Below are 12629 nucleotides of genomic sequence, written 5' to 3'. Positions count from 1 at the left end.
AAACCAATATATATATATATATACACACAAATAGGAGTAAGGGGCACTCAAAAGGTCTCCAATTACTTCATAGTTATTTTATTTATGTGTCATGTCCAAATTCATCCAATCAACGTTTCGACCCAACAACAGGGTCTTTTTCAAGATCCAAAAAAAGACCCTGTTGTTGGGTCGAAACGTTGATTGGATGAATTTGGAAATGACACATAAATAAAAGAACTTTAAAGTAATTGGAGACCTTTTGAGTGCCCCTTGCTCCTATTTGTATATTTATACGCCAAGGGAGCACCAAGGCAAGATTTGATTTTGGTATATACTCAAGAGGGTGAGTGCCAAGATTTATTTTTGTTTGTGTGTATATATATATATATATATACACATATACATACATACACACACACACACACACACACACACACAGAAAAATAATTAACTCAAGTCTCTTCAATTTGCCACATGTTAGACTTCTACTGGTATTTCACTAGTTAGCCGTGGAACATTTTCAAGCATGCTTTGGTAAATAATTATCCATCATGCTTTTTATGATTGAATCTAAACAGCACGCAAAGTACTAATAGAAGTGTTTTTTTCCCAGGAATCATTCCATCTGCTGTGGATATAACCTTTTTTTCTATTCAATCATACTCATACTGCTGACATAAACAATATACCCAGGACACACTTGAAAATGAGAGAAATCTCAATGTATCCTGCCTGGTAAAATATTTTGTATATAAATAAATAAATAGATGATGTCCCTTCAACCGTGCTAAAAAAAACATTTCTCAGAAAGGGCACGGCTTACAATTTGCAGTTTTCATGTTTGCTAGTGACTGTCATACAAACAGAGACTCTGGGGACTACAGATTGAAATAGATTCAATAACTGAATGTATTTGATGTATGGTGTCAGCTTACAATGAATGATTATGTAAGATGCTGTTTCCTCAATGCATCTAATTGGACAAAAGTAATCAGTTTACCGGAGGGTGTGAGGGTGCATTGAGGAGTCTGTTTCATGGATGAAATAAAGGCAAGGTAAATAGCAATTAAGTCAATAATAAAAATGGAGGGGGCAGTAATCTACCTACATCTATATATCACTTTTTAATTAAGGGGCATAAATGATCAAGATGTACACTGTACTTCAAAGGCTACTAAAGGGCTAATCAAGCTGAACACGATAAATAACAAATGTCAGTTTACATTGAAGATTGTGTGTAAGGAAGTATACAGCTAAGTTCTGCTTTTCTGAACGTGAACTGTCCAAATAAGTCTGTCCACCTACGCACAATATCCTGAACAGTTTTCATTACGGCACTTCATATATCTCAGCCTCCTAGCTGGTGATATTGACAAAGTACATAATCTTGACTTAACGATTGCACCGTGTTCCCGAAATTTACAAAAGAGCATGTAGGTTTCAAGCACGTCAGAAATTAATGGACGACTTGCGCACATTCACATACATCTTGTAAAATTATTTTTTTCCTGTTGCGCTCAACAATAGCATATTTCTGTCCACCTCTATGATGGCTTAGTAGAGGTCCCTGCCATTATAATTTATCAAGGGATTGATGTTTCTGCAAATTCACTGGACAAGGACAAATGCATTGTACAATTTTTTTCTTTTTTTTTTTTTTTTCAACAGAAGATTGCGTAAGCGCAGCTTGAAAACTACCTCCTCGCCATTCATTTTAGCAGATGAATTAGAAACCGTAAAATGTACAGGAAGAGAAAGGGCAGTAAAAGCCGAGTTAATGCGGTAATCCTTTCAGCATTCAATTGTTAAAGTGCAAATAGATAATTGCTTTAAGCATCATAGGAGGTATTTAAACACTGCAGTAAGCTACATTAACTCATATATAAAAGGGAAATTATAACCTGAAAATAATAGTTTTCTTTTTCCAGGACTATAAGTTCCCTTCGATTACTGTGACCTATCGCCACCCCCTTTGATGTTTAAAAAGTAAAGATAAATATATTTTACTTACCCCATTTCCAGCACCAATTCAACGCCACAACGGTCTTAAAAGTTGTTGTTTTTTTATGCTTTCTGTATAATCAATCGTTATTTTGGTTTTAGAGATAACCGCCAAGCACAATTTTTATTCTGCAAAATTCTACAAAATGTCTGTTAAGTTACCTTAGGGTGATGAGCCATGCTCAAGATTTGGATCTGCTATCTTCCGTGGCTTTTTCACACTCCGTGCTTTCACGTGGTGGTGGTTTATGAGTGCTCTGTCTACAGCTGCCACAATGTGTATGGATACATTATCGAATGACGTAGCATCAACCACTTCATTAAGATGAATACGCTTCTAAGTTGCACTATTGTCAATTAAGTATGCACACACAGGCCATTTCAAGTGCATGCGTTCAGTCATTCAGCACTTTTTACACTAATCTAGAATCCAGGACAAGAATAAAAAGCATATATGAGAATTATAGACGCCAACATGTATAGAAATTAAATTTCATTAAATAAGATGTACAATGACTATAGAGATGCCTTTCATTGGACGTTTTTGTGCATGCACGCTCTGAACCGGCGAGAGGAGGTGGAGTGAAACAGAGGAAAGGAAAGAAGGCAAAGGGAGGGCGATGATCTTAAAAATATAAGGGAGGGGATTGGGAAGAGGGAGGTGATTTCTCAGTGTGAGTGGGTGGAGGGTGGGGAGAGAAGAGCACTGTACAATAAGTCATAAAGTTAAAGGGCTACTCCAAGCCAAATGACCACTTCAGCGATGCTTGGAGTAATCCTTTAACGTTTTGATCCAAAACAAATAAAGCACACCGTTGCTAGTAATGGTTCCATTTTGCTCCCCACCCCACATAAATCTGGTGTCACTAACCATGTATCAATGGAGAAATAAAGTAGTTCTTATAAATACGAATGATGTTATCAGAAAGTGATTCGTTTTGAAGCCACACACTTTCAAAGCTTTAATATTGAGAGAAATGTGTACACTTGCATGATGTGATCAAATTAGTTAAGAAACTAAACACACAGTCATATATTGTGTATATATTGCATATACACACACAACACATACACACACTCCAATATAGACATTCTGTTAGTCAAAAACCTGTAATATAGAACAGCAATTATGTTCACAAACACTCTTAAAACCAACCATGGTTTCTCCATAAGAGCTATCTTAAGCAACTACTTTGCAACAAAACACAAAATTCCTTTGAGAAAAAAAAAAAAAAAATTGAAAAAAATGCAATGTTTGTATCACTCTCCAACACATACATTCAACAGTCCAGATAATATTAAACGTATCTCTTCATTCTTCTGCTTGATGATCTAAGTATTCTAAATGGAACGTCGGATTACGCAGTCGCTATCAATGGGAAGTGCAATCAGATTGTGCTTTATTGGAGGAGTTGTTGTTAAAAGCAACCTACCTGAAATCAAACATGACAACTGGTTAGAATTCTAAAATAAACTCTTTAAGTGCACTTGTTAAGCTCTACATGTCTTTCACTTTGCAGAAAATAAATGTATAGATAAAAAATAATTCATTGAGACATTATTTTGAACTTGACCTTTGCGGCAATGCAGCCCGCAGTAAGTACGTACCGTTTGACGTTGCAGTATACTACAATTTCTAAATCGTGGGAAGCTGCCTGCTTCATTTGTGGGCATAACAACTATGCATGCCTCTGCTTTGTCTCTTTAAATGACGCCTAGCTTGGAGAAAGTGACATACAGGTAAGAACATCTTCCAGTCTATACATTTGATGATGATTTCAGCATCACAATAAATCAACTGAATCAATACCTACCTGAACGGGCATAGCATGTTAACTAGAAGTAACAATATGACTTGTCACCATCACAATCTGTTCCTTGAAGACACGGCGTCTGCACGGATTGCCCAGTTTATTTAGCACGATCAGCTTCATACAGCACTGCTGTCGTTAAATTAGCAGCATGTTTTATTTTAGAAGATTAACTTTAAAAAGACTAGATTGTTATGATGGTGTAGATGACCATTGGTCCTAAAACTGTGAAAGGGACACTGTTGTCAAGAATGAATAATTGGTTCTCTAATAGTTCACAGTCATTAAGTCATTGTTTTATTTTATGCAATTTAATGTTGAAATATGCGACTGATATGACGTCATAGAAGAGGCTTTTTCTGCTTGGGGAAGCGTCTCCATGCAGGGCAAAGCAAAGAGGACAGCAAGCTTTCCGACAGGGGAGGTTCACTTTACATATATTTAGTTTTAGGCAGAATATGATGGGAGTGAGTGCAGGACTTATCTTTTTGCATTTGTATTACACAGCTTTGTTACAATGCTGCCGCCCATCCCATGTGTTCCCTATTAAGGGTTAATACATGTATAGGGGCGTATATAAAACAAAATCCCCCTTCTGTCTCATTAGAGATGTCTTTGCCAAAGGCTCAAGGAAGCAAGGTGAATGGTTAGAGTTAAGACCCACCTAGGGGGGTCTGCCTTGACGTTGGCAGGTGGGCTTAACCTCTCATGGCCAATGGAGGTAACTAAAAACCTCAATTTGTTTAAAAATACATAGGGATTAAGGAAAGAGCGCAGGCAACTAGTTTTTCTTTGGTTTTTACTATATATTGGGGCTGATGTGTACTGTAGTCATTGCTGCCGCCCAGTAGTGATGGGAGTGAGCGCAGGACTTATCTTTTTGCATTAAGCAGAATATAGACTACCCTTGAGACCACAATCAGCCCAGCCATTACGTAACTGTCATGTTTTTGGTTTTGCTTTCCTTATGCCTTTAGTAAATTAATTATTATTATTGGTATTTATATAGCACCAACCTATTCCGCAGCAATGTATAATATTATAAAAAGGAGAAATTTAACAATATATGAAACAAACTATTACAGTAACACAAGGTAGATGAGGACCCTGCTCAAGCAAGCTTACAGTCTAGAGGAGGTGGGGTAGAAAAACACAATAGGAGGGGGATAGCTAACAAGCAAGGTGGAAAAATAGCAGAACTGGAGGTGAGAGTGGAGTGTAGCCCTTTAAGAGAAAACAGGAAACAGGTTTCAAAAATTGAAGTTACTCCATAAGCTTTCCTGAAAAGATGGGTTTTCAGGAACTTTTTAAACAATTGAAAACTACAGGAGAGTCTGGTGGTAGGCAGGCTGTTCCAAAGGAAAGTAGCCACCAGCAAGTCCTGCAAGAACGATTTAGCAGTAAGGGTGTGAGCAGCGGACATGAGAAGGTCAGAGCAAAGAGACAGAGAAGGGTCATACCTACGAATCAGTGAAGAGACATAACAGGGGCAAGAGTTGTTTCGAGATTTATAGGTAAAGGTTAGTATTTTGAATTGACACTCCCTTTTTTTTTTTTTACAATTTCTCCCTTGCATTGAATCTTAGCGCCTGCATTTTGTTCTCCTCTGTCCATGCTGTCTGAAGTTTGACATGCTGTCTGAATTGTTTTGACTAATGGATTGTGGGTAAACCATCTTTGCAACTGAAATTGAACCTTGCTTAAAGTGACAGTATGGGCACTTTATTGAAGTTGTTATAGTGCTTGCAGTCCTGCCAGCTGGTCCTACCACCCAAAACCCAATGTTAAACTAATAAGAAGGCTAGGAATCGAGGCTTCACACCACACATCCAAGGCCTCTGAATATGAGAATCTTACTTTCAGACTCTCATACAGTAACATACCATGCAGTCATGTGCACATGCGCAGTGTTGTCACAGTAAGTCATAGAGAATCATTGGAGCATTGGATTGTCCTGTTACCCAGGATGCTGCAACCCGGAAGAGGTCACGGAAGCACCGAAGGAGACTCGGTGCTAGAGAAAAAGTAAATAATTTGTTTGTTTATTTTTCTGGGGGTCTAGATATGCCTCAACCATGAACAAAATTACAGAGGTCCTGTCAGCTTGCCTAGCCACATGCATCTGTACAATGAGAATTATAATTTTGTTTAGGTTTATTTACTTATTTAATAATCACATTGTCCGGCACTGTGGGCTGAAGAAAGAACATGACAGTATAATGTCTCTACCCTACCATGCAGCTGTACGACGAGGAAAATAGAGGGACATTGCACAATGAAATTCTACTGAGGGCACTGAATCATTAAATTGACCTAATGCTGATTTGATAATTTAGCAGATCCTAGGGAGCTGCAAAGCACAATGTGGAGAGGCTTCACAACTGGCCATGTAATTGGAATCAGAAAAGCAAAAGCAGACAAGGCCATTCCGTTCCAGTTAAATAATAAATCAATTCAGTCTTTCCTCTCCCTCAATAAACATTGTTATGATGAAGCAATTAAACGCTGCTTCTCGCCTTCAAAATACAGCACAAAGCTGACATGTGTCTGCTGCTTATCAGAGAAACACATCCAAAATGCTGGGACTTGGCTGGATCTGCTGTGACACTGTACATCATGCTGGGTGAATTGTACGTCCCCAGGCATCCTCTGAACAATATCGGGATTTTCATGTTCTATGTCACCACTGTGAAATATTTAATATCATCAAAAGTAACAGCAGTTCATTTTTCTCCCCATAAAATACACACACAAAAAAAACAGATTTAAACTGACTTGGGCAGGCCATATTTAAAGCAACACTGTCACTGTCTGGGGACTTCGCATAATTTGCGTGAGAGTACAGCATTGAGGTCTATGGAGGATATCCGCCAAGTGTCTAGAAGGGTCAGACATAGTAAAAATACTGAGACAAAGTAGTCCCAATATCTACTGACTGGGTGGAAATTCCAACAGTCCGTATATTCCAACAGTTCAAGAAATACTCATTTTGAAAGAGGGGCAGGGGAGATGGAAATTAGAATTATAAATAAGGAAGCAGCAACTAGACACATGTAGGGGATGGTGGGGTGACGCACTTGGAGGGGATGGTGGGGCGAGACACATGGAGGGGTTGGTGGGGTGAGACACATGGAGGGTCTGGGGGGGGATGAGACACATAGAAGTGCTGGGGGGGATGAGACACATGGAAGTGCTGGGGGGGTGAGAGACATGGAAGTGTTGGGGGGGATTAGACACATAGAAGTGCTGGGGGGGATGAGACACATGGAAGTGCTGGGAGAATGAGACACATGGAAGTGCTGGGGGGGGGGGAGGGAGCAGGGTAATTTGTGCACTGGTGGATTCTAGTTACACTAGAAACTACATGAATTTACAGATACTATGGAATTGTATTCTCTGTCACTTTTAATAGTATTGTAAAGATGCGTCTGGCTTTTCAGACGTTACATTTAATTGTTGCCTATTTCCAAGGGTAGGAGATGTGGCCCTGTTTAACAAGGTATTTTTGGGTGATGTTTTTATTGAAAAACATTAAAGGAACACTATAGTCACCTAAATTACTTTAGCTAAATAAAGCAGTTTTAGTGTATAGATCATTCCCCTGCAATTTCACTGCTCAATTCACTGTCATTTAGGAGTTAAATCACTTTGTTTCTGTTTATGCAGCCCTAGCCACACCTCCCCTGGCTATGATTGACAGAGCCTGCATGAAAAGAAAACTGGTTTCACTTTCAAACAGATGTAATTTACCTTAAATAATTGTATCTCAATCTCTAAATTGAACTTTAATCACATACAGGAGGCTCTTGCAGGGTCTAGCAAGCTATTAACATAGCAGGGGATAAGAAAATCTTAATTAAACAGAACTTGCAATAAAGAAAGCCTAAATAGGGCTCTCTTTACAGGAAGTGTTTATGGAAGGCTGTGTAAGTCACATGCAGGGAGGTGTGACTAGGGTTCATAAACAAAGGGATTTAACTCCTAAATGGCAGAGGATTGAGCAGTGAGGCTGCAGGGGCATGTTCTATACACCAAAACTGCTTCATTAAGCTAAAGTTGTTCAGGTGACTATAGTGTCCCTTTAAGTGGCTGAGGCACTGGACATGTTCTTGTTACTTTACATTACTAGGAATACACACTGATCATGTGGGATACTCATAGAGGCCAAGCCCTTTTAGACAAATATAGTACATAATAATAAACTTAGGACTTACTTGTGTTTTATTATGGCGATCTCTGCTTTTGTCACCAAGATGTTGATTTGCCTCTTTCACCAGTAATGTCTGCTCATCCTTTAGATTGGCAACGCTCACTGCCTCACTGTCGCTATTAAACACCGACAGATATTCGATTGTGTCTATACCCACTGAGGGTAAACCTGAGCAATATTTCTCCTCTTGCTTTAACTGCAGTGGAAGGTACCATTCATCTTCAAGAGACTCTGTTTTCCCACAATCTGGGTATGTTTTCTTTTTCAGAGGAGAATCAACATAGCAAGAACCGAGCTTCAGGGATCCGCTGGTTATTTTTTCTTTATCTCCCGATGCCCTCTGTTGTCTTATTGGGTCGTGATTTTCAAGACTAGAACATTTACGTTCCATGAAAGGCAGCTGTGAATGCTTTTGTGTTTCTCCAAAATCTGGACCTCCCTGTACCAGATAAACACATACTGAACAATACATATAGTTACAACTTCCCCTCAACCCTTCATTTCAAACTTGTCGTCAACTAAAATATGCCAAGATAAATGTTTAATTGTGGAACTAGACCAGTGTTTCCAAGAGAAACTACAGTTGCATCGCCAATAGCATTTTGTGTTAATAAAAGGTGAAAAAAGAAAATATGCATTATGGTGCCTCATGACGAATACATATTTACGTACCTTAGAACAGGAGTGCCCAAAAGGTAGATCCCCAGATGTTGTAGAACTACAACTCCCACCATGCTTTGCATGCCTGTAGAATGGCAAAGCATCATGGAAGTTGTCGTTTTAAAACATCTGGGGATCTACCTTTTTGGCACCCCTGCCTTTGAACATTGATGACATCCTTCTCTTCTAATAAACGCAAGAATAAGGTGGTCTTGGGTAAAAGAGAGACTGACTGCTCTTAAGAAGACAGATTATTAAAAAAAAAAACATGTACTGATCTAAATAGAACAGTGTTAGCTAATGTGTTCAGGCACTACTCTAGAGCAGATGTAGGGAACATTTTGCAATCTATATGTTTTGGACTACATCTCCCATAAGGCTCGTACAGTTATAATGCTGGCAAAGCATGAGAGAAGGTGAAGTCCAGAACATCTAGCGTGACAAGGTTGCCTACCCCTGCTCTGGAGGACTAGGAGATGACAAGCGAATGCATTGTCCTCGCATAAAAGACAGATTTAATATCTCTAAGTATGTTGTGAAAAATGCCATTCTATTATTTCTACTGGAGACCTACCTGTGTTGAGAGCTCATCCAACAAGTAGGGAGAATCGCTTCCCTCTGCACTGCCCCACCTAATAAAAATAAAAAATAAAATAAATATATATACACATACACACACACACATATGTAAGAAGTACGCTTGTTTAGGACCTCCTAATGAAACAATGGGTAAATCTGTTACCAACTAAATACAGACAATAAGATGTTGAGCATTCATTTTGCTAAATTATGCTTTTTTAGGCAATTCCAACACATTACAGCAAAAATTGTGTGTTCACTTCTAATTATCATCACTCTCTAAAAACAAAGCAAAAAAAACAAAGCAAAAAAAAAAAAAGAAAGAACATACAGGTGATACTCGAAAAATTTGAATATCGTGCAAAAGTTCATTTATTTCAGTTATGTAACGTAAAAGGGGAAACTAATATATGAGATAGACGCATTACATGCAAAGCAAGATAGTTCAAGCCGTGATTTGTCATAAGTGCAAAGATTATGGCTTACAGCTCATAATAACCCCAAATCCATGATCTCAGTAAATTAGAATATTACATGCAATCGATAAAACAAGGAGTGTACATAGAACAATATCGGACCTCTGAAAAGTATAAGCATGCATATGGACTCAGTACTTGGTTTGGTCCCCTTTAGGAGGAATTATTGCCTCAATGCGGCGTGGCATGGAAGCTATCAGCCTGTGGCACTGCTGAGGTGTTTTGGAAGACCAGGATGCTTTAATAGCGGCCTTCAGCACTTTTGCATTGTTCGGTCTCATGTCTCTCATCTTTCTCTTGGCAATGCCCCATAGATTCTCTATGGGGTTAAGGTCAGGCGAGTTTGCTGGCAAATCAAGCACAGTAATCCCATGGTCACTGAACCAGGCTTTGGTGCTTTTGGCAGTGTGGGCAGGTGCCAAGTCCTGCTTGAAAATGAAGTCAGCATCCCCACAAAGCTCGTCTGCGGAAGGAAGCATGAAGTGCTCCAAAATCTCCTGGTAGACGGCTGCGCTGATCCTTGACTTAATGAAGCACAGTGGACCAACACCAGCAGATAACATGGCTCCCCAAATCAACACAGACTGTGAAAACGTCACACTGGACTTCAAGCCTCTTGCAGTGTGTGCCTCTCCATTCTTCCTCCAGACTCTGGGTCCTTGGTTTCCAAATGAGATGCAAAAGTTGCTCTCATCAGAAAAGCGGACGTTGGACCAATGAGCAACAGACCAGGTCTGTTTTTCTTTAGCCCAGGTAAGACGCTTCTGACGTTTGTTGTTCAGGAGCAGCTTGACAAGAGGAATACGACATCTGAAGTCCATGTCCAGGATCCGTCTGTGTGTGGTGGCTCTTGATGCACTGACTCCATCCTCAGTCAACTCCTTGTGAAAGTCCCCAACACTTTTGAATGGCCTTTTCCTGACAATCCTCTCCAGGCTGCGGTCATCCCTGCTGCTTGTGCACCTTTTTCTTCCACACTTTTCCCTTACACATCACTTTCTATTAATGTGCTTTAATATAGCACTTTGGGAACATCCAACTTCCTTCGCAATTACCTTTTGAGGCTTTCCCTCCTTATGGTGGGTGTCAATGATGGTTTTCTGCACAACTGTCAGGTCTGCAGTCTTCTCCATGATTGTGATTCATACTGAACCAGACAGAGACCATTTAACGTCTCAGAAACCCTTTGCAGGTGTTACGGCTTACTTAGCCGATTAGAGTGGGACACTGTGAGCCTAGAATATTGCACCTTTTCACAATATTCTAATTTACTGAGATTGTGGATTTGGGGTTTTCATGAGCTGTAAGCCATAATCATCGCACTTATGACAAATAACGACTTGAACTATCTTGCTTTGCATGTAATGCGTCTATCTCATATATTAGTTTTTCCATTTACGTTGCATTACTGAAATAAATTAACTTTTGCACGATATTCTAATTTTTTGAGTATCACCTGTATATGTACATACTTTTTATTTTCATTATTGGGGAGCTACTGATTGGCTTAGAGCAGGCTTCCCCAAACTCCGGCCCTCCCATGATTATATGAATGAAATAGGCTGAGAATCATGGGAGTTGTAGTTCAGCAACATCTGGAAGGCCGGAGTTTGGGGAGGCCTAGCTTAGAGTGTCATCTTGCCGAGCCTTCCATTCTAAAGAAATTCAGAAAGCAGAGGGACAGGGGGGCAGAGTAATCTGGTGCCGGAGCACAGATCTGGGTTTAAACTGTTCGAGAACGGTTTAAACCCTAATGGTATTGAGGCACCAGGGAGCAAATCTAGCACCATAACAGCTTCATTTAAATGAAGTTGTTATGGTACAAAAAAGTGTTATTAAAACTCTTATTAATTAATCAAATATTCTTCAATTAGTAGCTGCTACCACACTTGAAACCTTCAAAAACACACAAAAAAGTGAAATTTCAATAACAAACAGTGGAGCCCTATATACCTATTAAATGCAACAAGTGTACAGATCGGTGTTTCGTGCAATATTTCAACGAGTTACTTAACTGGCTGGTTTACCACACATTTTCAGCAAAGACAGTTAAGTAACTCGTTGAAATAATGCACTAAACACAGATCTGTACACTTGTACTTTAAAGGTATTTAGCGCTGCACTGTTTGTTTTGAAGTTGTTATGGTGCTCAGAGTTTTTCTTTAAGATCATTTTATTACAGTGACAGACAAGAGATTAAAACAAATCAAATAAAAAAGCAGCAAATTTACACTGTGTATGTAAACATAAAAATGAATACCACAATTTTTGAGAAAAAAAAAAAATGGTGTAAAAATGGCACTTTAATAAAGCTGAAAATATGTTATGTCAGATTCCCCACAAAAACTTGACAAAGGGGCTCACTCTATACTCAATCTAGTGATTTTTATTACAGTAGCACACATCGAGTTTACAAAATAAACCACTAAATTGCAATGTGCGTGTAAAATGAGGCGCAAATCAAAGAATACCATAAGCTTTTAAAGAAATTGGTGCTAAAATGGATGAACATACCCTGTAGTGTCTGCATTCACAAGGGGTGTGCATTTATGAGGTAATTTGAACGGTCAAACTGCTACACTGGGCAAAAATATGGAATAGGCCCTTTAAATCCATCCAGATTTTAACTGGAAATACTGAAGTAGCTCTTAGATGGCCCTTTAACTTCACCAGACAATGGCAAAGGCATACATTGGCACTATTATTGTATTTAGAGGAGTATGCAGCGCACAATTAGGGGGAAATGTGTAATCATAGTGGCACATCCCAGATTTTCAAAATGGAGAAGGGAAGTACAAGCTGCCATATTTATTAGATAAGCGCAAGAAATCCCATGGTTTTATCTATCAGATTTTCAAATGACCAGCAAAAATGTAAGGTGCATGTAAAAAAATGCATCTCTATCGGGAA

At 39.1% G+C, this 12629-nt stretch overlaps 1 protein-coding gene across 2 annotated transcripts in view; it reads right to left on the bottom strand.

Annotated features, from left to right (window-relative positions):
- Positions 1–3278: 3278 nt before the first annotated feature.
- Positions 3279–12629, bottom strand: part of CCDC9B (coiled-coil domain containing 9B) — an 85266-nt gene continuing 75915 nt past the window's right edge. For both annotated transcript variants that reach the window (XM_063440281.1, XM_063440280.1), the window contains exons 13-15: positions 9239–9296; positions 8009–8443; positions 3279–3416 (exon numbers count right to left, since the gene is read on the bottom strand). In XM_063440281.1, the coding sequence (XP_063296351.1) occupies positions 3402–3416; positions 8009–8443; positions 9239–9296 (508 nt within the window). In that variant the 3' untranslated portion in view covers positions 3279–3401. The remainder of the gene's footprint in view (positions 3417–8008; positions 8444–9238; positions 9297–12629) is intronic.

The sequence above is a fragment of the Pelobates fuscus genome, chromosome 13 (genome assembly GCF_036172605.1).
Source record: "Pelobates fuscus isolate aPelFus1 chromosome 13, aPelFus1.pri, whole genome shotgun sequence".
In the NCBI taxonomy this organism is placed as follows: domain Eukaryota; kingdom Metazoa; phylum Chordata; class Amphibia; order Anura; family Pelobatidae; genus Pelobates; species Pelobates fuscus.
This window is presented reverse-complemented; position numbering and strand designations above follow the sequence as displayed.